The sequence below is a fragment of the Setaria viridis genome, chromosome 8, assembly GCF_005286985.2.
Source record: "Setaria viridis chromosome 8, Setaria_viridis_v4.0, whole genome shotgun sequence".
NCBI classification, from domain to species: domain Eukaryota; kingdom Viridiplantae; phylum Streptophyta; class Magnoliopsida; order Poales; family Poaceae; genus Setaria; species Setaria viridis.
In genome coordinates this window covers 40,119,192-40,145,910 of record NC_048270.2, presented here as the reverse complement: position 1 = coordinate 40,145,910, position 26,719 = coordinate 40,119,192, and the positions used below count along the sequence as shown (strand labels likewise).

The window sequence follows — 26,719 nt, the reverse complement described above, 5'->3', positions numbered from 1 at the left end:
ATTAGATTAACATTATATGTTCAGCTTAGAAATGCATGGTTTATGAATACAAATTTTAGTCATTTACATGACTCCATGGAGCGCGTATTGGAATACATATAATTGCTGCCTAAAAGTTGAATTCTAATCAACCGCTCACATGGACGAATGGAGGCCATAGTTGCATTGAGCTCATTGAATCCAGTCCTTTTCACTGCTCATATGATTCTTTGGAATTCAGATCACAAAGTTATATATGGATGCGCTAGTTTTACGCCTAGCTGCTAGTCACTGTGCAGCTACAGTAGCATCGCCCTATCATTTTGCCGTGACTGAGTCCTTTGTTTTTCCCCCTGCCCGATCATTATTCCAAACCCTATACCCCTACGCTTCTTGCACCAGCTTCCGCCGCCACCCCTTTTGCCGCACAATAAAGGGGAGAGAAGGGCAACCCACCGTTCGTCATCGCCCTCTCCAAATATTGCTTGGGCTTACTTGCTTTCTCACCATTTTTCCTAATTGATTGCCTTTCCTCCATATGTGGTGCATTTTAGATGCAATCGATGGGGCTGCCGAGATGTTGTCACTAGTGAGAGGAAAACAAGGCCAAGAGTTGTCATTGGTTTTGTCGCGGTCAATGTTGTGCCTGCTGTTTTCAAGGGGAAACCCTAGGTGAGGGATGCCCTCTGATATAATCCATGTTTTCCCTAAGGTTTCAGATGTTCTAGCACGTGCATGTAGCATTATTCGGCGCCGATAAGGGCTAGGGTAAAGTTTTGCTCTCGTCGCTGTTTTCAGCACGTAGCCAATCTGTGGAGTTTTCAGTTATGGCTTTTTTACGTGCTCTTAGTGGCTTAAAAAATGTAAAACCTATATATGAGTTGTAGAGGATTTGCAGAGCTTTCTGTAGCTGTAAAGAATACCACAATTGAATTTAAGACCTGAGAGGTATTGAAGTTTAATTCATTCAGTCTTCCATACTCGTAATTCTAGGCAGAATGTTTCACCTAAAGTTTAGGCAACCCAGAAGACATAATTGGGAATTTTGTTGAATAAAGAAGTTGTAGGAAATTGCATAAGCTTTCCATATTTGTAAAGTGCATCTTCATAAGAATTTGGGAGCTCCAAACATTCCTTTATTACTAGCACTGTTCTGCAGTTGTTGTCAGATTCTCAGATTGAGGTTCATCTCAAGATTAACCTATGTTGATAATTTTTCCTCTAGTTTTTGAACTACTAGAAAATTTTAAGTTTTAAAGTTAGTTTTAAGATGACACAAGATTGGAATTTTTTAGATGGCACAAGTTAGTTTTCAAATGCTCTTGTTGGACGATTGCGGTTTTGTTGATTTAGACTTTCTTGCTTGTTTGACGGTTTCAGGCGTAGAAGTGATATACCTACTATTTGTATATGTTTGTTCAAGCTATATGTATTGAACCCATGATACTAAACAGGTGGTATTGCTCTAGATCGTGCCTAGTGCCACTTGCATCATCACTTTGTGGCAAGTAAATGTAGTAGTTGTTTTTCTACAGCATTGACTTGTTGTTTATCCTACCTACACTTTCAAATTCAGAACCTCAACCAAACCAATATGGTCTAATTAACTGTAGTTTAACTTGTTCTTTTAAATAAGTTCATAAATGTTGAGCTTGTGGCAATTTGTTTCATCATGAGGTATGTGGATTGTTTATGTTTGTGGATGACATGGCATATCTGGTGTGTACTCTTGCAGTTGCAACATGTTATTGCATCATGTGCGTTCCTGTCGTGAGCATGTACCCTTGAGTCAGGTCGGTGAGAAAATCATATAACTATTTGGAAGTGCACTTTTAGCCAGTCGGTGGGAAAGTATTATTACCATTATGGAGTGATTTTTATGGATCATTTCATCGTCATATGGCCACGTCCATACCGGTACAGCGTCGTATGTTGCCCGTAGAGGGGTACAATGCACCTTCATACCTTGTTCCTATGGAGGTAGTGGAAATGGTATTTGTATTGCATTTGCACTCATTGAGGGTTATTTATACTGAAGTTTTATGTCTGAATTAAAGTGGATATGAGAACCATTGCTTCTTCTAAAGCTCATATGTGGTTGTGGTTTGCAATTGGATTGGGATTTCATTTGTGTCTACAAGATCGTCAACCCATATATTCAATCAGATCAGAAGACATCTTAACGCCACCTTCTTCATGGAAGTCCTAATCCTTATGTCTTGGAGTATTTGGACAACAACAAATGACTGGACCTTCAACAATGTGGATCCGGCGGTTGCAGGAACTCGATCCAAATTCTTATCAGAACTTTCGTTGGTAGCTTCGTACAGAATGAATCCCTCTTTAGGTCAGGAATGTCTAGACTGGATCCACTCGCTCTAGTTTTCCTTTTTTGTTCTTTTCTTTCCTTTTTAGTTCTTCTATGCTGTTTGCTTTGTAACCTCTTTTTAGACTCAAGTTTTAATACATCTCAGTAGGGGCAAGCCCCTCCTGTTGCATCAAAAAAAATTTGGAAAATAACTAATCTTTATTTGTTATTCATATTCTATCTTGTGTCTATGTTTAAAGTTGATGCTTAATGAAGTTGTAGTTTAAATGACTTGTTAAAGTAGTTTGTTTGCTGAGATTTTTTCTCGCACCTCTATATCTTTCCAAGTGCTTGAGTGGATGCTTTGATTGAATGGATGGGATTAGCTACACATCTTCATATTTTTGCCCACTATTCTTTATAATAATAATGATTGCTTCACTTGGTGTATAAACATACTTTGACCTTCATGGTTACCCTCCTTGGTTTCTTTTTGCTGTTGCTTCCGCAGTGTACTCTATATATGTGGTTTTGCAGACAAGTTTTGTACTCCAGCTTGTGGGAAGGGCATTTATCTTTGACCTTTGTGGCGCCTGGGGTGGTATAACAATAGAGACCTATTTTTATTGGATATGATATCCTAACTATTTTAGAGATGAAATAAATATTGTTCTCGAAAACCTATAAATGTTATTTACCATCGAGATGGTTTCCAAAACATCAAGTAAAAATCACCTAAATTCATTGTTTGGAAATTTGTATTTCAATAAATTAACTCCCACTATAAGTGCTATGGTCAAAATCTATGTTCCTTCACAACATGTTGAAAAAATAGGTTCTAATGAATTTTAATAGAGCTCAAAATTTTTAAAGATGCTAAAGATGATGCACACATATGCTCTTTGTCGTGATTAGAATTTCTGGACTGTTACATGTAGTAGGAAATATTAATTGATGTTTTTCTTAAGACTTTAGATTGGAAGCTATACTCGTAGCAAGATATAGTGAAATATTTATTCAAACGTTAACTCAAGATCTCTTCTTTCATATTCTTGCATCAATAGGAAGATTGTGCTGTGAAGGTATAATATCAACCAGTAATATGAAGGTTCTGGGTAACAATCCTAGATTGATACTAAGAGGGTTATATTACAAGCTGATGTAAATTTGTCTAGAACACCTTCCCTTGCACACCGGCTAGGGGACATATGATGGGAATTCATGAAGATTTATATATGAATATTGCAAGGGTGAGAGAATATTTATGATACCCGAGCCCAATATACTGTAAGTAGTTGAAGTTGTTGGATCATGTGGCCAAGCTCTGGTTGTTGTTAGTGGGTTTAGAATCACCTTTTAAGTTTAGAGGGGTGAGGGCCAGCTTATAATCCTTGTCATTTCAAACATAGCACCTCCAAGTTAACACTTTTACACAAAGTTAGGATGAAAGTAATAGAGGTATTATGTGTATGCTGGCCCATTCCACGTGAGGTGTTGGGCTGTCAGCAGATTTTTAAGTGGGGTGCACTAGTAGAGAACTCACCTTCCATGCGCCCTATTTTATCCCGGTTTAAAGTTAGCCCGGGACAAAAGGTTCACCAATTGGGACTAAAGCTCGATCACTGGCGGGGGGCTCACCAACCGGGACCTTTTATCCCGGTTGCAAAGGCTAGTGGAAAAAAAAATCCTGAGAGACCTTTTATCCCGGTTTGAAACACCAATTGGGATAAAAGATCCCTCCTTTTATACCTGTTGGTGTTACCAACCGGGATAAAAGGGTCGAGAGCCTTTTATCCCGGTTTGTAATACCAACCGGGATAAAAGGGGGTCTTTTATCCCGGTTAGTGTTTAAACCGGGATAAAAGGGTTCCCAACAGGGTGGCTGAAAGAGGACTAAATCCCTGTAACCCTTTTATCCCGATTTGTAATACCAACGGGATAAAAGAGGGTCTTTTATCCCGGTTGGTGTTTCCAACCGGGATAAAAGGGTCCCCCACAAGTTAATACAAAAGGATTGCATCCCCTATATAGTCAGATGTGTTGTGTAGGTGGGATGGCAAGGAAGCTACGCGCGAGGTTGGAGGTCGTGGGTTCGAACCCCACGCAGCGCGCACGCGCATATTTCGCGTGAAAAATCGTGTGACTTGTGACTCTCGGGATTTCTTTCTTTTTTTGCAGCGCCTAGCATGGTGACCCGTTTTATCCCGGTTTGTAATTATTACCAATCGGGATGAAGGGGGTCTTTAGTTCCGGTTAAGTGACCCGGGACAAAAGACCCCCCCTTTTGTCTCGATTGGTTTATCCTGGATGGATTTTTGGGAGATTTGCACCCTACCAACCGGGACTAATACGAAGTTCTCTACCAGTGGTGTTACAATATTTCAGTCACATCATAGGCAAAATAATTTGAAAATGTTATGGTGATTTTGGCTATCATAATCTAAACTTGTTTTTTTAATTTGAACTACGGCAGGGCCGGCACGGGTGGAGGCGGAGGCCGGCGGGAGGCGGGCACAGGGCGAGCAGCGGCTGGCGGCAGACGTGGAGGCAGAGTGCGGGCGGAGCTAGGCGAACGGCATAGGCCAATTGATCATGCCACATATCCAATTTCCACAACCCCTATGTTTTTCCCTTTCATTTGTATAGTGAGGCTACTTGTATGATATCCTACATAGAATTATTTAGTGATGCAGTTAGTGGCTATAAAATGTATCCGGACCGGGGGCAGAAGAGGTGGACCAAGGGTAAACTCATATGTGACTGTAAAACTTTAAAACTTCATTTTGAAAGTTACTTCCTCCATGCTTCAGTTACTACAATAATCAGAACTTAAAATTTTGGCCGAAGGATGAGGTGGTGCTACTTATTATTCAAAAATTGTTGATCCGGCACTTAATTACATTGTGTCACTTATAAACATAGAAGAAAACTTCTAAGCATGAGTACACAAATGCAGCACATATAACTGGCATACGAATTGTATTGGAACTAACTATGTGTAAAAAAGTTCTGTGCACATGTCAAAAGTTCATAGCGACCAGGATGACAACTTGGCAACAAGGAATGCCTATAAACTAACAAAAGGGCATTCACATATTTGCTACATTATAGTATGATACAACCACTTTACCAATTATACTGTTCTAAATAAATTATATTTTTATAGGTAAATCTTAGTTTGAAATGCTATAGGCTGAAAAATCAATCTCTAAAAGAGTTGAATGCAAAATGAAGAAGAAAAAAAAGAAATACCTGGTTTCTGCACGAGCGAAAAGGGTTCCCATGTAATAATCCTGATTGCAATAAAAAATTGCCACTCGTTAAAAATATGGGTAAAACTCATACTTGCAAGTAGACACAAAAGCAAAATTCTTGATCGAAGGGAGGTAAATGATAAGTACATGGTCAGTGTTTTTCTTCTTATTTTGGTACAAGGAAAAGAGGGTACCTGCTATCAGCTATTCTGTTAAAATCTTCCATTGTCTCAGTTTCTTCGATTATATATTCATCATCCGGACCTCTCATAATCACATCAGCTGAACTGTGCTCTGTGTCGTCATGAATAATCCAGTCCACCATTTGTATGTTTCTGATAGGAAGTTGTGGATGGTTTTCTTCGAGGCTGTGAGACTGTGGATGGTTGCCTTTGAGGAAATGACGGCTTGGATGGTTATACACGAAGGCCTCCACTAACCTACATTTTGCAGCCTCTCTGCTGGTTTGATCAGCACTGGCAGCTCCGATCTTTGCAGATATCACTTTAAGGCCTCCCAAGTTCCCGATGCCTGCATCTTCCGGCCTGTATTGCTGCATTGTGTTAGCATTGAAACTAAGCTTTAACCTTTGGACATTAGGCATAGTTCCTCTCGTAAATTCCACACATAGTGCAGTACAAGTGAACTTAAAATACTTGAGACCATCGAATCCATTAGTAAATACGATCCTTTCTTCAGGGGTGGCCCGGACATGCAGCGAGAGAGCAGCCAGGGAAGCTAGTTGTTGGAGGATACCAACATCACCAATAGTGAGCTCCCTAACTGCAATCTTTAGAGTGCAGAGATTGTTGAGTCGTCCAATCAACTTATGAAGCCTTGACATTATGAAAATTCGCGGGGACAACACCAGTTTCTCAAGATGGTCCGGAGGAGAGAAGACATCATCAGTCCAGCTAGAACAGGAAATGGTCTTGTTTAAAGGTACTTCACAATCCAGAATTAGAGATTTGAGTTTGCTACATTCCCACGGACATGAGACAAGCCATTCGATGTCTCTGGCAAGATAGCTGGAAGGCACTGCAGAAAAGGTTAGGTGAAGATCATGCAAATTGGCTAGCTTGACGAGTTCCCTCACATTATAGCTTGAGCCACTGAGAAATGATGTCATGTGGTTGATCCTCCGGGCATGGGACAGATAATGCTCGGTCGGAAGGCGGAGGTGCCACAAATGCTTCAAACAATAAATATCTGATGGGAAAGTAGCTACTTGCGCAGCTACGTCCAGTGTCTGCAGGTACTTCAACCGTCTGATCACAGCAGGGAGCTTGATGGTCATGTTGCATTCAATCTTTATATTTCTTAGTTGAAACAGTTCGCCAATCAAAGCAAGGTCAAGAATCTCCTCTTGATCACTCCAAATATCAAGGATCAGAACTCTTAGAAGCCAATACTCCATAAGGGGAGGTACACATTTGAAGAATCCAGAAAACATAAGGGACCGAACATGGCAAACTGTGAGGTTACTCGGTACCTGTGCAATCTTTGCCCCTCCGAACTTAAGAGACAGTCGACGAACCTTATCAAGATGCCCTGTAATCTTTTCAGGATAATTTATGGCAGTGATGAAGTTCTCCTCCATTGATTTCTGAATAATAAAATCCAGTACACTGTGACTAACTGTACATGACAACACTTGTCTATTATAATTGATATCCGCTGGTTGTATCATTTTTCTTTCAACAAGCTCATCAAAATAACGTCCTGCAACATCCTCCTTGTCTACAGTATTTCCTTGGTATTTCTGCGTTCCAAATGAGCCCTCAACTCCAAGAAACCCTTCAGCTACCCACTGTTTTACCAAGTCATCCTTCCGGATGACATAGTCCTCTGGATAAATATTAAGATAGAGCAAGCATGTTTTCAAATGAGGGGGCAGATTGCTGTACATTTGATTAATATCATTTCCCAGCCCTTCCGAGTTACTACTTAGGAATAGTTGTCCTGACTCGTCCTCGCAGGAGGCCAATGCAACATCCTCAAGTTGTGTAGTTATTATTATTCTGCTGTAACAGTTATCTTGCGGAAAGGCACGTCTGGTGGCATCCCACACTGATGTATCCCATAAATCATCAACTATAATCAAATAACTGCAAAATAAATATTTTTGTTATGAAAAGTGTATTAAATATGTTACGGAAACCAAATTAATGGTAAAGAAACACTATCACCGATAAGTTAATCGACCAAATTAATGTGTATTAAATATGACACAAAGTAATGTTCATTCACTGTACTCTAGGAATATCTTATACTCGCTCCCTCCGTTTTTCATATATCATATTTGTTTTGTTCTAAGTTAAACTTGTGATATGTAAAACGGAGGGACCCATAGAGAGGCAGTAATAGACGTTTTAAATCTTGGGCATTCAACAAATATCACTTGATACTAACGGTCACTGAAAGGTCTAAAACACAAAATGTTAAATGTTTCTTCTCCACAAACTAAGGGACTAAGGGGCCGTTTGGATGTCAGGGGCTAAACTTTAGCCCTGTCACATCACACATTCAGATGATAATTAGGAGGATTAAATATGAGCTAATTACAAAACTAATAGCAGAACCCCTAGGCTAAATCGCGAGACGAATCTATTAAGCCTAATTAATTCATCATTAGCAAATGGTTACTGTAGCACAACATTGTCAAATCATGGACTAATTAGGCTTAATAGATTCATCTCGCGATTTAGCCTAGGGGTTGTGCAATTAGTTTTGTAATTAGACTATATTTAATACTCCTAATTAGTGTCCAAACATCCGATGTGACAGGGGCTAAAATTTAACCCCTCCCTACCAAACACCCCCTTAACTCGTGTGAATAAATATATGTGTTTTTTCCAGTTTTGTCCTTTTCTTATTATTACACTAAAAATTGTTGCACGTAGTGGGGATGAACTATATAGATATCATATATTCCAATTCTTCCTCATTTTTTAGACCATGGTTAACAATGCCTATAAATGTACCATCAAATGACTGAACTGCACCAACATATGATTGGAATGCTCAGAGCACAAGAAAGACGGCAAGCTTTGCAATGTTTTCTCATACACCTGCCGATGTGGGTTGTCAATTTTAACCTTGGGGCCTACCAGCTGTCCCTGCTGGTCATTTCCAAGGGCACTAGATTGGATCTCGCCATACTCAGCTTTGCAATAAAGAATGGAAAATGATGGAGGAAAGATTTGAAAGGAAAATGAGAACATGGAAACTATCCAGTGGAAGCAAATTAATCCTTATTAACACAGTCCTAAGCAATCTTTCTATATACATGATTTCCTTTTTCTTGCAATACCTGGGAAGTTCTTAATTAAGAAGTTGGATTACTTCAGGTCCAGATTATTTTGGCTAGGGGACGGGCATAAAAGGATGTTTAGATTGAGAAAGTGGAACATCTTATGTAGAAAGAAAGATCACGGAGATAATAGGAATCTTGGATTTAGATGTGCAGAATAAATATCTCTTAAGTACATGGCTTTTCAGGCTCATTAAAAAATACGAAATTTGGAAACAAATCCTGAGTAGTAAATACCAAGTCTCCAAAATAATTGCACATGTAGAGAAGGAAGTAAGTGATTCAAATTTCTGGTCATGGTTAATGAAGGTCAAACCAAGAATTCCTGGACCGCGGAACCTTGAAACTTCGACATCAGGAACAAATCAGATTTTGGAAATATAGATGGCTAGAAAACACTAGCTTTAGTGAACAATACCCAGCTCTTTACAATCTAGTGATTGGGAACCATGAAATAGTGAAAAAGGCCCATCTTCGGCTCTGGTTAATGCTACTTTTAGGATCTTACTACTACTAATTGGAGGCTCATTTTGAAGTTTTCAGGTGAAGCCACATAGGATCCTAGGTGGATACTCAAGAAAAAGAGAGAAATCCTAAAAATTCTCACAAAAAGCAAAACATCTGGCCTTCACTTGGTAGACTAAAATCATCATGGCCATTAGATCTATTAAGTTTTCTAAAATATTACTCACCTATGCTGTTATGAAAATAGCCTAAAGTAACCCCCTAAATTCTATATTTAAATTATCCTCCTCCACCATTGTATAAAATAAACTAAAGCAACCCCTAATCTTCATCTAAATTACCTACTTATACCATTATAAAAAATAATTTAAAATAAATCTCAAAATTTATAACTAAATTGCCTGCCACATATTAAAAATAACCTCTTAAATTTGTATCTATATTATGCACATATGCCATTATTAAAAATAACATGAGGTAACTCAAAATTTGAATCCAAATCATCTTCATTACAAATATAGCCAATGCACATCAATATATGATTCTAAATTGTTTATTTCTTACACTATTAGTGTATAACATTATACTTAAGGTATATATACATGATTTGTGTCACCATTTATAAATACGTAGAGAAAGTGATGAGAATATAGATTTCTATGTTAAAGGTATAGCTCAAACATAGTATTCATTAAACAAATTTAAGTGCATACCTGCGATGCAAAGTGAAATTTTTAAGATTCTTAATGTGGATGAAAATGATATTGACTAATTATTAACTAAAATATACTAATTATTAACTAAAATATATCACAAGTGGATGTAAATAATAAGTATATACCTACAAATGTATTGTGTTAGAATATTTAGCAAATAAGAGGCAGCTCAAGCCTCAAGGTAACAGTTTTGTAACAATATGAACACATTTTTTATAATTGGACACTCCATATTAGTTCTCACGAAACACATTAGAAAAAAAGATAAATCCTAAAAATTCTTAAAAAAATTAGAATCATCGAACATCAATCATGTAAACTCTAATAATCATAGTTATTAGTCTATTACATTTTCTAAAATGTTACTCAACACTATCATTATGAAAATATTCTAAAGTAAACCAATCTATATCTGAATTACTCAGCTCTGCTACTATAATAATTAATTTAAAGTAAGCCCGTAATCTTCATCTAATTTATGCATTCATATCATTACAAAACATAACTTAAAATACCATTCTTGATTTGTATCTAAGTTGCTCACCTATGTCGTTATTAAAAATAACATAAAGTAAACACCTAAATATTTATCTAATTATCCAAAAGTAAACTAAAATATGATTCTAAGTTACCTATTTATGTCATTTTTAATATAGAAATACTAAGTTAATGTATATACACATGATGCGCATGTAGACTATTTTTTAATGTATGTGAGGAAGTGATGAAAAAATATTAATTTTTATGCTAAACACAATGTATGAAGGTGCGATAAAAAATTAAACAATGTGAATGTGGATGAAAAATGTATAGAGTAATTACAACTAGATAAAGATAAGTATTGTATTAGAGTATTGGATAAATGAGAGAGTAGTAAGGTAAACCAGTTTTATTATTAGATAGGAGTCTAATTTCCAAATACAATAGCTTTTAAAAATCCCACACGGGTTGATAGACTAGTATCTCTAATGGGAAATAATCTTCTAAATTTGCATGAGTTGGACAAAAGGTGGACTATTATCTATCCAATCAGCGTACAAAAAGTGGACTACTTCATAGATGTAAAGGTCATTCCTATTAGGTCCCGATTGGATCCCTTCATTTTGAAGGAATTGGAATCTACTTAATGGAGTAGGCTAATTTATCTTGGAATGTGGCATTCCACAACTTTCCAAAGTTTACATATAAGCCTATCTTAAATTCATGGGGTGGGAGATGGAAATTAATTCTATAGATTATGATTATTACAATGGAATTTAATTCTTATAGCACACTCTTGGACTCGCTTCCCTATAGCAGAAGTGCAGCACATAAGTATCTCTCCCATATCGCCAACAGTAATATACAAATATATTCCACATATAATTATATTAGCTTAATTAATTTGTGTCTAAATTATGATTGTTAGAATGGAATTCAATTCCAAGCATCCAAACGGGGCCTTAACAAATTTCGAAGGAAACTAAAGATTCCTATTAAGAAATTCCAAGGGAAACTAAAGCTTCCTGTAAAGGTAATAGCCTTTCTAGGACTGCCTCACCGAGTGGTTATTCTAACTAAAGATAATTTGATTAAGCTAAATTGGCATGGAAGAGAGAAATGTTGCTACTGTATTAATAGTGAGACCGTACGGCATCTCTTTTTTGAATGCCATAATTTAAAGTTGATTTGGAGAATAATTCATATGACTTTTGGCTTATTACAGAAACCTAATATATTAATATGTTTAGGTCATGTACACAAGGTGTAAGGTGGAGGGAAAATAATTTAACACATAAAGCTATTAGTTGTGTTTGTTGGGTAATGTGGCTCAATAGAAATAACTTTACCTTTGATAAAGTGAACAAACGACATTGTTTGCAGGTCCATTTCAGGGCGGCACACTAGATAAGATTCTAGGAACACAAGTTAACGGAGTATGCAAAACTTTTGACATAATTTGGAAGGTACGTAGAGAAGAGCAAACTCCTATGAAGTGTCCAATCCTTTTAGGTCGACAACTATATTACCAAATGGTTATTAGGTACTCAACCTGCTACCATTCCTAAGAAATATGGCCCATTAGGCATAGTTTTTTTATTTTTTTGATTAAGTGACAACATAGTTTTTGAGACTAAGCATGTGCCTTGTAGGTTTTATAGATCCTAATAAGGATGCAGTCAAATCATATCAAGTTCCAGATCCTGGTATTCAAGTGATCCAAGATGTGGTATTGTAACACCTCACGTCCAAAGGTGCTTATGGTCCAACTCCCACGTGGAATGAGCCCGCATATACTGAGCTCCTCTCACGGTTTTACTGGTGCAATGGATCAGATGTGCGGACATGTTCCGCATGGCCTGTGGGCTCAACGGGGACACGACATGTCACGTGGGCCTACACTGGATGTAAGGACGTGGCAAAGAGTGCGAGTCGTGGACATTTGTCCCCTATGGGGTGAGTTAGCTCAGTTCTCAACAAGGATGTCAAATCCTTAAGGTAAGTGGATGTAACATCCAGCCAACTGGGCAAGGCCAGTGTGCCAACGATTGGAGTATTGTGCATGAGGCACAATAGCTTATGGGGACTTTAGTCCCAAATTGGAAGTTGAGAGTGGGATGAGCAAACTTAAATAGGAAGCTCTATGAGGCATTTCAACCACTGGGTTACACGAAGCGAAGACAAAAGTGTAAGAGAGCTTCTATGCATACGTATGCATATGTGGGCTCTCGTTCCACTTTGGAGATGGGATGTCAGCAAATATTGGAGCGTGGTGTTACATGTATCTACAATTATTATATAGTATCCAAGTCACGATATCCAAGTAACGATGTCCAAATGATAGATAAAATCCAAATGACGGTATTCAAAGTAAGAAAATATACATCACCAGAATTTCCAATGGGCATTGGATGAAGCATTAAATTAAGTGTCAGAACAATTGGTATAGTGGTGTAGTTCTCCCTAGCACTTGATGATCCGACACATTGGTTTTTGTGAGCGTCAGAGCTTCGGATTTTGCTATCGGCGAAACCCTAGGCCATCGGAAGAAATAATAGGTTGAAGATGAAGGCGTGACAGTAATCACCAGGCAAACATGCAGAGACGATGCAAGTCGAGTTGGAGAAATCTCTTTAGTAGTGGAATATCCAACTGGTATTGAACTAAGCGTCGGATGAACTTTTTGGTTGATCTAGAGAACCATGTGGTGAATTTTGGAAGAGGAACAAAGGCACTGGAAGATGGGCTGCGGCGTCGGATAAGGTGTCAGAGCAATTTTGGTTAGAGGGGTCCAACGGTTGTGTGGCAAAATGGGGTGCATCGGATGATCCGATGCCTATCCAAGGTGACTATCGGATCATCCAGTGCTAATTATTTTTATTAGCCATTGAAGCAATGACTCCTTGAGTTTCGTGGGTTATTCATACTCCACCTACTAGCCATTTGGAGTTACTAGAGTGTACAAGAGTCCATTAAAGAGCAAGAGTGCAAGACACATCAACAACACATCCAAGCTAGCAAAAGTGCTAAAGTGGTCATCCAAGACAATTAGCACAAGCTTAGAAGAGTCACTAGTGCTAGGATTGGCGTAGAGAGAGAAAGCAAGGTGTTTTTACATTCTGTGTGGTTCTAGGAATGAACCTACCTTGTAAACTTGGGGTGTGTTTGGTTTTGAGGATGAAGCAGCACGGGACAGGTTGACCCCATTTTTGCTAGTGTTTGGTTTTGAGACATGACGGATGAGTCTATTCCACTAAGGGAATATCCACATTTGATCTGGGATGAACCCATCCGCCAAAAATGAGCTAACAGACTTGTTCCTCGTTCCCGTCGTGGTCATCTGTCTCCTTCGTCGTGGGCGGAGGGAGAGTTCACGCAGCCTCATGCAGAACGGCAAGCTCGAGTGCTACAGCTGTAGATGAGTGAGACGGCTCACACACAAGCTGCAGGCAGTGGTGACATTGGGAGGATAAGGCAGTGCGGGGAGGCTAGTTTGGGCAGTGCTGTGGGCTAGCACTCAAACTCCTCTGCCGTGGAGGTGAGGCAGTGGTGCGGGCAAACTCGCAGCGGTGGAGGCCATGCTCGGGTAGCGAGCGAGCCCAACTGGGGGTGATGCACCTAAAACCACCATGGCCAAGGCCAGTACAGTCCATCTTGACGAGCATGGTGAGTGGAGCGGGCGGCAGGGATGGGACCTTCCATCGGCATCAAGTCCAATTCCACTAAAAACCATTGCCTCCTCGATTTAGCTCATCCCTCCATGGATTGATGAATACGAGTGGTCAAGAAGTTTACCCAAGAGTGTCTGGCAGTTTTGATGAGAGTGAAGGGAAACACAGAGACAATAGAGGAGGAAGAAGATGAGAAAGGGACCTGACATGTGGGTCCCACAGGACAGGTGGATTATGGTGTTAGAATGTTATCCATATTGTTCGACCTAATCCCTCGTACGAAACATGAAATTGGGATGGATCCATCCACCTCAACCAAACATGACCATCCCATCCCATGTTGTCCTCAAACCAAACGCAGGCTTGGTGCACCAGCACCTTATGACTTTCATGACTCACTAGCAAATCTTTGACCCTTCGGCTTTTTATGGAGCGGTGAAGATGACCTTGTGCAGGGGATGAGCAGACATCTTTGTTCATGAAGAAGCTCCACAGTGGAGACAACATCAAGGTGACCAGAAAACACGCCCGGTCCTGAGGTTTTGGTGGCCCTGGTTGAGACTAAAAATTGGGGCAGTATGGTTGCAGCATCAGCAACAGTATATAAATGAAATGTACTTATAAATTCTTAAAGTGTATCCAAAAATAGCTCCACAAAATCATACATTTTATAGTATAGATTACCTTAAAGTTTACTTCTGCAATTTTTTTAACACATCTGTAATTGAAAACTAGGGCAGAGCTAAAAATAATAAGTACCTAATGAACTTGAAGGAATATTATAGATTATCAAATGGAACCCACAAATCCAAATAATATTCACCCTAACCAATGTTCAGTCTATCAGTTTTCTACCATGCAGTAGAGAATAGGCAACTTTGATCACTATTAATCGAAGGCTCCAAGTATTAATCATCAAACACCAATAGATAACCTACACTAGCGTTATGGCATAGGGCGCACAACTGGCGACTCGGCAATTTCGTTAGCATCAAAGAAAACGGAGTTGCCGCCGTTTCGGCATGCTGCGGGTGAGATCAGATTAGAGCATCATGCCACAAGGAGAAGAGGAGTCGCACATGCTGTGCAGTTCCGGTAGAGGGCCAGCAAATCACGTTGTTGGTTCAGCAGGGGACTTGCGTGGCTTATAGCCTATGCTGCTTTGCAATGCTCGTCCATTGGGCCTACACACAGCCTGCTATACCTAGGAGGGGGCCCCTTTGTTTTGGTGGCCCAGGGTGACCGCACAACTCGACCCCCCTCAGGCCCGAGCCTGCCGGAAAAGAGTGAGTGGTGAGCTTTACTTTTGCAGCAATCTTCTCATCCGCCTAAACGAGAGCCTTTGTGGTGAGCCCAAAATCTTGACCGACTCGGTGAGATCTAATATGTATTGGGGTGGCATTTGCCTACCGATACCACAGGATAAATCATCGTGCTGAGTTTGTATCCTTCCTAACCTACTCTCGTTTACATTTCCACATTTTACACTTGCAGCTTGAGTACCTCTAATTTTCTAGAGTAGTATCTTGCTAGGATTGGATCTAGGTTGCACAGCTCTTTGGGGTTTGGGTGCAAACAGTAGATGAACTGTAGTTGCACATCTACATAGCATATTTTAGTTTATGTTTTGTGCAAAATAGTGGAAGCCGTTGGCCTAAGGTTCTAAGTTGCATCATTTATCCCTCCCCATTTAGGCTGTACAACTGCCGTTTCCTTCTACCTTCAATTAATAATTGAACCTAATAAACATTCTCGAGAAAATATTGTATGTAAAACAATATTTGGTATGTAGTATTTTAATTTATCACTACGTCATGCATAATCCAATCCCGTTGTTAGTATGTCACTTAAAAAAGCTTTGACGACAGCATTGTACTAGTGTATAATCTGTGTTTGTAGACAATAGAAGAAGGTACGTACGATTTGCCTTGTAGATGCTGCTTGATGCTGTTGATGAGGGCCTGCGGTTCACGAGAGCCCTGGGGCTGTCGTCCCTTAATCTGTGAGAGGATGCTGGTGAGAAGCCTCACCTTATTTGGTTTTCGAGACACACGAATGAAAGCCCGGCAGTGGAACCTCCCCCCATAGGAGTTATACAATCTCCTGGCTAGTTCTGTCTTGCCAACACCTGCAGATCCAAAGATTGGTACGACCTTGAGCTGTTGCTCCTTGTCAAAAGCCAGCATCCTGACAAGCTCATCCACAGGCTTGTCAAGGTCTGTAATCTTGATCTGCTTGATGACGGGTTGGTCAAGGAGTACAGTCTCGGCCTGCCTCCTGACGGGATGGTCAGGCTCCTGTACAATCTCAATATCCTTGCTGACGGCGGGGTTGTCAGGCTCGGGCACGTGCTTTTCACTGTCTTCAGGTTCAGCCTGGATGCTACTGGCTGGATTGGCAGGGTTTTCAGGACTAGCAGGATGATATCTTGTACGTCTTTCGTTGACCTCCTCCAAACGGCGATTCAGATATGAGATATCTCTTGCAACCCACGGGCACTGCTGCCGCTTCGTCTTGGTCAGCATCCAACGAAGCTGCAAGGAACTAGTTTCACCGGGGTACCGCACCGTGTCCAAGTAGTCCTCCGCGTCGTACGAAAGATCTCGGACCTCCTTCATCCAGTACGTATCCGCGAACGAAGGGTGCTGCGCTGCCGAAAGCATCTCGAAGGAGTCGCGTGCTTCCTCGAGGCCTTTCTTGAGAGTCTCCAGCTCATACTCGTCAACACTCTTTGGCAGACTGAACTTATCACCGAGCCGCCAAAGGACAGGGGCCATGGCGCCCAGCGAACTAGTAACTGCACGCTCCATCGTGTCTTCGGCCATCTGTAGATGAAATCGCCGCAAGATTAGTACTTCTCGAAAAAGAGTTAAGGACAGCGCGCAGGAACTTATCTGCCGGTCGAGAATTCGAGATACGATCGATGAACAAGTAAGAATACAAATCGGAAGGGGCGAGAAAGCTTACTCAATGAATCACTTTCCAAGAGTTGGGTCCCTGACGGAGCTGTACCGCGCCATCCCAAGGTAGGAGGTGCCGGGTGTGGCGTCTGGAGACGATGTCGCGGAAATAGCACAGTAGTTCCACTATGGTTTAAACAATACTTATAGGCGAGGGAGGGTCATCGTCGATTTCTCCCTGCTCACCACCAGCTGAGAAAGAGCGGGATGCATTTCAAAGGGACGCCAGACCATCGTAAAAAACCTGCACACCGTAATGGAAAGCGTGTGTTCGAGATGATGAAGGATGTATATGTAGTCTTCAGAAAGGGACTTGGTAGCCAACCTGTTCCGAACGACGATAACGGACATGCACCCATGTGGAAGAAAAAGTCAATATTTTGGGAGCTACCTTATTGGGAAATCCTAGAGGTTCGCAACGCAATAGACGTGATGCACCTGACGAAGAATCTTTGCGTGAACGTGCTAGGCTTCATGGGTGTTTATGGAACCTCAAAAGATACATTGGAAGCACGACAGGACCTGAAAGCCATGGGGCAACGAGATGACCTACATTCGGAAAAGAGAGATAATGGACAGCACTACTACGTCCTGCCAGTTACACTCTTAGCAAGGAGGAGAAGGATAGCATGTTTGAATGCTTGAATAGTATGAAGGTCCCGTCTGGGTACTCCTCGAATATAAAGGGAATAATAAATATGAAACAAAAGAAGTTTACAAATCTCAAGGCTCATGACTGCCACATGTTGATGACCCAGTTGCTTCTGGTTGCACTGAGGGGTGTTCTACCAGAAAATGTCCGGTTGCCGCTCGTAAAGCTATGCGCGTTTCTCAATGCGATTTCGCAGAAGGCAATCGATCCATCCAAGCTATCAAAGCTACAGAACGATGTGGTGCAATATCTTGTCAGTTTTGAGTTGTTATTTCCACCATCCTTCTTCAATATTATGACGCACTTACTGGTTCACCTAGTAAAAGAGATTGGTATTCTCGGACCTGTATACCTGCACAATATGTGGCCTTTCGAGAGGTTCATGGCAGTCCTAAAAAACTATGTTCGTAATCGTGCCCGTCCAGAAGGAAGCATCGCCAAGGGATATGGAACAGAGGAGGTGATCGAGTTTTGTGTTGATTTTATTGATTCAATTGACTGGATTGGGGTTCAACTTCACGCCACGAGGGGAGGCTCCGAGGAATGGGCACCCTTGGAAGGAAATCAAGTTTGAGCAATGATACTGATTTGTTCGACAAGGCACACTACACTGTTCTACAACAGTCATCCTTTGTGTCTCCGTATATCGAGCAGCACAGGCAGATGGTAGCTTCCAAAAACCTGATCAAATCCGATGCTTGGCTTACCCGTCATCACATGGAAACTTTTCCCTCCTGGTTGCGCCAACAACTTATGGGTAACTTTGAGATTCACCCACAGCTTGCCTGGTTAGCCAGGGGACCTGCTACCACAATCGTCAAATTCCAAGGCTATGAGATAAATGGTTACACATTTTACACGAGAGCCCAGGACCAGAAAAGCACGAACCAGAATAGTGGTGTCCGCATAGATGCCATGGACAGAAATAATAGCAAGGAGTCGTATTATGGTTTCATACAGGAGATATGGGAACTCGAATACGGACCGCTGTACATCCCTCTATTTCTTTGCAATTGGGTGAAGCTAACTGCCGTCACCAAAGATCAGTACGGAATGACAATAGTAGATCTGAGCAAGACTGGATACAATGATGACCCATTCGTACTTGCCAATGATGTGCATCAGGTGTTCTATGTGAAGGACATGTGCAGCAAACCCAAGAGGAATCCAGATGAGGCATGGGAGCCAAAGTGCCACATAGTTCTTCCAGGTAAAAGAAAAATCGTGGGAGTCGAGGATAAAACAGACCAATCAGATGATTATGATCAGTTTGATGGCATGCCTCCATTCGCCGTTGAAGTTGATCCAAGCATCCTGCTAACCAAAGAAGAGGCTCCGTACTTACGCCGCGATCATGATCAAGGAACTTTCGTGAAGAAGAAATTTTACAACGTTGTATTGTAATGCGTTAAATGTACATGACCTTTGTGTATTAATTGATACAATTTGTAATTTACCCTATGTATGATTTCATGTGTTATTAAATTTGTTAGGTGAAGATTTTTTAGATATACATGAACATTGTTAACCACATACTAACATGGATTTTTCTGCGCATTCAAATAATTTAATTGAATAATTTCTTGATCACAGCAATGCAGTAAAATAAATATTTTACAGGCTACATGAGTTGGTATAGAATTAATGATTACTTCATACTTATTGTCAATTTACTCGTTAATTAAATATATTTTTGCATGTACAAAATCTGTGAAGGTTTTGTTTTTCATCCTGAAATGCAGTGAAAAGGTAAAATAAAATCCATTTCCAAAAAACAGGCGAGAGAAGAAAAATAGGAAAAAAGACCTTTTGTCCCGGGTGCTAACAGCAACCGGAACAAAAGGCCCCCCTATTATCCCGGTTGCAAACGGCAACCGGGATAAAAGGGTACGTTTCGTCTCCCGCCCGAACGTACCCTTTTATCCCGGTTGCCAACTGCAACCGGGATAAAAGGCCCCCCCTTTTATCCCGGTTGGTGACGGGACCCGGGACAAACGGGTACGCTCCCAGCCCCACCTGGCAGGGGCACCCTTTTGTCCCGGGTCCCGTCACCAACCGGGATAAAAGGGGGGGCCTTTTATCCTGGTTGGTGACGGGACCCGGGACAAAAGGCTCTTTTGTCCCGGGTCCCATTACGAACCGGGATAAAAGGGGGGAGGGTTAAAAGGAACTGTACTCCCTTCTACCCCCCGCCAGTTACACACTTAGCCAAAATTTCGCAAGTCCCGCGCGTTCTCCGCCGTCGCCACCCGTCCGCCTCCCTCGCCGGCCGCCGCCGCCGTCGTCCCCCATTGCGCCGTCGACGTCCCCCATTGCGCCGTCGTCGTCCCCCGGCCGGCCCTCCTCGATCCCCTCCTCGTCCGTCGACGCGCCCGGCCCCCGGCCCCCTTGTCGCCTCCGGCCACCGGCTCCACATCCTCGTCGCCCCTCGTCGCCCCTCGTCGCCGTCTTGTCGCCGTCCCTTGTAGCCGCCGTCGTCGTCTTCGCCGCGGCCGCTGTCGTCCTGCCGTCGTCGTCTTCGTCCTCGTCACCGCCCCGGCCGCCGCCGTCCCGCGCGCCGCCCGGCCGCTGCCGTCCTGCCGCCCCGGCCGCCGCCGTCCCGCCGACCCGGCCGCCGTCGTCCCGCCGCCCCGGCCGCCGCCCCGCGCGCGAGAGGTCCGCTGCCGCGCCGGCCAGCAGCGCCGGAGGGTTTTCTTTTTAAGTTAATTAGAAAATTAAGTTTTATTTTTAGATAGATTTGTAATTTTGTTAAGTTAGATTTTTAGATTTCTAATTTTGTTAAGTTAGATTTTTAGATTTCTAGTTAGTTTGTTAAGTTACACAGAGATCGCCGAGTAGCCGCCGTGATCGCCGCCGTGATCGCCGCCGTCCCGCCGAGTAGCCGCCGTGATCGCCACCTTGTAGCCACCGTCATCGCCGCCGAGTAGCCGCCGTGATCGCCGCCGTCCCGCCGCCCATCACAACCTAGTAGGCACCGCCCGTGGTTCCGGTGAACCGTCCCCGCCTCCGCCGTACCGCCGCCCTGACCGCCGCCGTCCCGCCTCCGCCGCCCTGATCGCCGCCGTCACAACCTAGGCACCGCACGTGGATATTGTTACAAATTCGTAGAAATTCGTCAAAATTCGTAGAAATTCGTCAAAATTCGTAGAAATTCGTAGAAATTCGTAGAAATTCGTAGAAATTCATACAAATTCATAGAAATTCGTCAAAATTCGTAGAAATTCGTAGAAATTCGTAGAAATTCGTAGAAATTCGTAGAAATTCGTAGAAATTCATAGAAATTCGTAGAAATTCATAGAAATTTGTAGAAATTCGTCAAAATTCATAGAAATTTGTATAAATATTCTGGACTTTGTACGATTCGTGTTATTTTATGATTTCATTATATACATGTATGATTCCGGACTTTGTAGGACTTTGTACAAATTTGTATTAAGACGATTTCTATGACCGTCATGTATGATTCCATGTATGTTTCCATCAATAGTTGAAATGACAGACGATGAGACCGCAAGGTATATCATGGAGCAGATAATCGCTGGTGATGGTAGTGGTGACAACATTCCACTATCATACACGGATGAAGAGGGCACCCAGGCGGACATGTTCCTCAACATGTCCGCCGATGGGAATGAAGAGCAACAGCCGCAGCAACAACTTGCCGTGGCGGAAGGTTCCGGCGAGGTATATACAACCATTCTTGTATTGTTTCACGCCACCGCTACTACTACGTACTAATTAACGAATCTTGAACTGTTAGCCCTCCGGATCGACACAAGGGCAGAAGACCCGAGGTCGTACAAAGGTGATGGAAGGGAGGCTTGTCATCGCCGAAGTTACAGAAGAGGGCAGGCCGGTTGCTCCCGAGAAAGTAGCAAAGAAGTACGTGAGTCAAATTGGGGCAATCGTCCGGGACAACGTGCCTATCAGCATCAGAGAATGGAAGGGCAGAAGCGATAATCCGTACACCCTTCGAGAGACAGAAAAGAATATGCTGTGGGAAGACGTGAAGAGACATTTCACATTCCCCGAAGGATATAGCGAGAAGGATGTCAAAGCGTGGACGCTTAAGAAGATGGCTACTCAATTCCAGACATTCAAGAAGATGCTGGACACCCACTACATCAAGAAGGGCAAAACTCCAGACTTCAACGCGTGGCCAAAGTTGAGGGACCACTGGGATGCATTTGTTGAATACAAGAGGAGTGAAGAAGGTGTGAAAAAGATCACGACCAACACAGCAAATGCTAGTCAGAAGGGCTACCACCATCATTTGGGGCGAGGTGGGTATGGCTCAGCAATTCCCAAGTGGAGGAAGATGGAACAAGACCTGATCGAACGGGGAATCATACCTGCAACTATTGAATGGCCCGAACGATCAAAGAACTGGTACTACGCTCATGGAGGCTCCCTAAGCCAAGAGGATGGGACGCTGATTTTTAATGACACAATACGTGAGAAGGCCGAACATCTCATGAAGAACATTGAAGATTCCAAGGCTGGGAGGTTGAGGGTGGACCGAGAAAATGATGAGCTCACATTGGCCCTCGGTAATCCAGAGCACCCAGGACGTTGCCGGGGGTTCGGGGTGGTTCCGTGGAAGTTCGCTTTCCGAGGCGACAGCGCCTGTTACAGAAGCCGGAAGCAAAGAAAGGAACAGATGGAGGAGAGCTGGCGGCAGATGCTAGAACAAAGAATGATGGATGAAATCAATCGGCGGGTGGCCGATGCAGTTGCGGAGTTGGTGCAATCTGGAGCAATGCCGAATCCTCACACCGTCAGCCCTTCTCAACGCCTCGGGAGCAGTTGTGCTTCTACAGGGGTCCCCGATGCGCAGACGCCCAGGTTACCCGTGGAGGAGCAACGGTTCCCCGTGGATGCCATCACGCAACGGACCTCATGTGAGCTGCATGCACCGGTCGGCAACCTCACTATTAAGGTATACTTATACATAATATTTATGCAATCTTGTCAATTGATCCAGGCCTCGAGATCGGAGTTCAACTTGTTTACTTTTGCTATATGTACAGGTAGCGTACGGGAGTGCGTTACCAACCCTGGCAGGGCAGAGTAGTCATGGCATGGACATTCCAACAGGCTACGCCAGCGTCTGCGTCGAGCAAATAGTTGATCCCCAGTATGAAGGTCTAGAGCTCGACTTCCCGGGAGGCGACGGGGAAAAGACATTGGCAGATGCGCTTCATGGGATCATTGTATGGAAGAAACGCTACATCATTATTCCCCGCACGGAGCCATCTCGTCAGACCTCAAGACCGCTCCCCGTAGATCCCCAGCAGCGACCTTCTCCTCATACCTCGAGACCGGCATCTCCTGCTCCAGGACCGTCTCTTCCATCTATATCAAGGTCTCCATCTCCACCACATGCTGGTGCTGGGAGCGACGACGACAATAACAACACCCCTCCCCGATCACCGTCGCCGGCACCAAGAGCGGCCCCCTCGAAGGAACCTGCAGCACCACTCAAGAAGTCACGAGCACCGCCTCCCAAGCAAAGACAGAGAAAGAAGAAAACAAAGGTCGACCCTGAAGTGGCTCGCAAGGAACGCTTTGAGGCAATGTCTCATGAAGAACAGTGGGCAGAAATCCAACGAGAGGCCAGTGAGTGGTTCAAGAAACAAGCCGAATTAAAAAAGGCAAGGGAGATGGAGCCACTGCCAGTAAGTCGGCGAGATTTAAACTTTTTTATCAGGATGGAGGAAGGAGCCAAGAAAAGGATACCACTCTTGTCAAACTATGAACGGGCTCTAGTAAAGGCTGATTAAAAGGATAAAAGGAAAGGAAAATCATCCTCCAGCGGTCCAGTCCCCGACCTCAGCCATTTATCAAAAAAAGATGCTCAACGGGTAAAAGCAATGCCCTTGGATCAACAAGCAAATATATTGAAGTTCATGGAAGAAACAGGTCTGGGACTTGATGAATGCATAGAGCAAGTCGAGACGCCAACTGCACCGCCCCCTGAGCCGAAGTGGACTTATGAGCTAGGCAAACCTCTAGTAAAGCCTTCAATGGTACGGAAGCTATCAACAAAGATGTACGAATTCCATCAATGGTACATGATGGCATCCGCCAACTCGAGGGAGATGATCAGCATGAAGGTAAAACCGATAGATTTTCACGGTGAAGGGGAGAAAGTGCTGTGGCTATACTTCAAGGATATATACGAAGTGTACCATCATGATGCCCTGGACGTCTCTCTGATCAGCGCTTGGATTCTGTAAGTGTCCGTTTATTATCTCTACATGTAAATTTTGGCGTGCGTCACCGTACTAACTTCATCTTCCATTTCATGTAGGATGCTAATTCAGACATGCCGCCGAGAGGCGTACCTACATGTAGGCTTCATGGATCCATCTGTAGTTAACCAACAACAGATACAATTAGCGCCGGAAAAAACCTTTGCGGAAATATACAATTTCCTACACAAACAAACATTCAAGGATTTCATACTACTTCCATACAACTTCAAGTAAGTGTGTGTATACCGTCTACTTTCGATGTCTTTTTCCTTATCTCTACATGTTAGTTAGCTCTAATATGCATGAACATTTTACGCACGCAGCTTCCACTGGATCCTTATTATAATTGAGCCTGAAAGAAGCCACGTCACTGTCTTTGATTCGTTAAGGAAAGATCCGGTGGACTACCAAGAATTGCAAGACATGCTAGGCTTGTAATAATTCTGGACCTTTATCTCTATGCAAAAATTTATTTCCTAAATTTTATCCCTGTTACACTATGTCATTCATTATTCTAATCCGCAGCGCATGGAAACATTTCATAAGGACACACAAAGGTCCATTCAAAGAAAATCTTACATGGAACACAGACTTCCCGGTACGTATGAAGTCTGCACATTTATTACATTGTATAACACGAATATTTCATAACTTATTTTTTTCCGCACTGAAGTGCTTAAGACAGGAACCCGGGAATAATCTATGTGGCTACTACATCTGTGAGCACATGCACAGTTTTTTGGGACCCAAGGGACCGAAGATGATGCCGCACAACTTTAAAGTACGTAAAATAAATATATTACTAGTTAATTATTTTCTAGCTCCTTATATGTATTTGTTCATGTAATATTCACAAATTTCCAAATTATAGATGTTAAATATTCAACAAGGACTCTTGAAGGAAGAAAGAGTAGCGGCAATATGTGAAGGTCTCATTGGATTCATAATGGACGAGGTGGTAAATCCAAGAGGAGAATTTTATTATGATGGACAACAATTAGACACTCCGATCAGCAACACCACGACGGGAAGATCGTAGGAAGATACTTTGATTTATTTGTATATATAATACGCGCTAATTATGATCGATTTGTACTAAGCTAGTTGAATTGTGTATATGAATTGTGTATAAGGATTGTGTATATATATAATAATTGTATAATTACAAATCCCATTCGTTTAAATACTAGTTGATTTCGTTCTAAAAAAATCTCAACTACAAGGTTAACAAATTAAAAGGGCCGCGGTACTACTATACGTATACGTGATGCATGCATGAAAAATTCAGGCGTCACGGCAGTGCCATGCAAGCGCCATTTAGTCCCGGTTGGAATCGAGCCGGGACTAAAGGGGACCCCTTTAGTCTCGGTTGGGAAATCCAACCGGGACTAAAGGGACCCCCTTTAGTCCCGGTTGGTGTCACCAACCGGGACTAAAGGGCCTGTCCCGCGCCTGGCGTGGCAGGCCCTTTAGTCCCGGTTGGTGACACCAATCGGGACTAAAGGGGGTCCTTTACTCCCGGTTAAAAGATCCGGGACTAAAGACCCCCCCTTTTGTCCCGGTTGGTTTATCCCGGATGGATATCCGAGAGATATGCACCCTACCAACCGGGACTAAAGGCCAATCCTCTACCAGTGTTTGGTGAAAGGCTTATCCTAATAACAAAATAAAACGAACATTGTAATTTCGAACGGACAGAGTAGCTGAGAAACTGCCTTCATTCCATGGAGAAAAATCATATTCATTCCATGGAGAAAAATCATATTCAGTAGTGATGTGCTGTGCAAGGGGGGAACATATCAGGTGGAAACAAGATACTCTGTGCAACCTTGGAAATTCTTAATCAAGATCACAAGAAGCTATTCCAATAGGTAGGGTTAGAGATGGGTTAATTTGCGCTTAACAATGCAAAATAGGTTTTTTCCATCCAACAACTCATCGTAAACATCCCCACGAACCCATCGCCCCCTCCGCCCACTCCGCTCACGTGCACGGCCACACCTCTCCACCTCCGACGACCACCACCACCATGGCAGCCACCTCTCTCTTGCGCCTCTCCCGCCGCGCCACCTCCTCCGCTGTTGCCACGGCGCCCTCCCTCCGCCGCCTCCTTTCAACCACCTCCACTACCCCCGCCGTGCAGTCCACCCCGATGCTGCCCCAAGCGCGGCTGCGGCCGCGACAGTGGGCACAGATCAGGTCCAGTGGGACTACCATGGGCAGCCGCAGCTGGTGCCGCTAGGACAGTGGATGCCCAAGGTGGCCGTCCACGCGTACGTCAGCCCGGAGGCTGTGCTCGCCGGTGGCAAGGTCACCGTCCACGATGGCGCCAACATGGCGCCAACATCTGGAGCGGCGCGGTGCTGCAGCGGGACCTCAACAAGATCACGCTCGGCTTCTGCGCAAATGTCCAGGAGAGGTGGAATTGGGAAAAAAACTATTTTGCATTGGTGACCGGTGGGAGGTTAAGCGCAAATTAACCTCATCTCTAACCCTATTCATTGGATTAACATCTTGTGGCTTTAATTAAGAGTTTCCAATGTTGCACAAGGTATATTGTTTTCCACCAGATACGTCCTTGAAAGGCACTTGGATATGGATGGTGTACCAGCTGCTAGCTTGATATCACAATAAATATGGATCGATATGATTGTGGCACGGCAA

At 42.9% G+C, this 26,719-nt stretch overlaps 1 protein-coding gene across 1 annotated transcript; it reads right to left on the bottom strand.

The window, feature by feature from the left end:
- Window positions 1-5,707: 5,707 nt before the first annotated feature.
- LOC140220329 (disease resistance protein RGA5-like) lies at window positions 5,708-16,996 on the bottom strand. The gene is made up of 2 exons (XM_072290347.1): window positions 16,107-16,996; window positions 5,708-7,649 (listed from the first exon to the last, which is right to left on the bottom strand). The coding sequence occupies exons 1-2, from the start codon at window positions 16,994-16,996 to the stop codon at window positions 5,708-5,710; spliced, it is 2,832 nt and encodes a 943-aa protein (XP_072146448.1).
- Window positions 16,997-26,719: the final 9,723 nt, after the last annotated feature.

Coding starts and splice junctions, on each gene's coding strand:
- LOC140220329 (XM_072290347.1), bottom strand. CDS start 16,996: ATGGAGCGTGCAGTTACTAGTTCGCTGGGCGCCATGGCCCCTGTCCTT. Junction 7,650..16,106: donor CAGCATCTACAAGGCAAATC/GTACGTACCTTC, acceptor TTTATTTTGCAG/TTATTTGATTATAGTTGATG.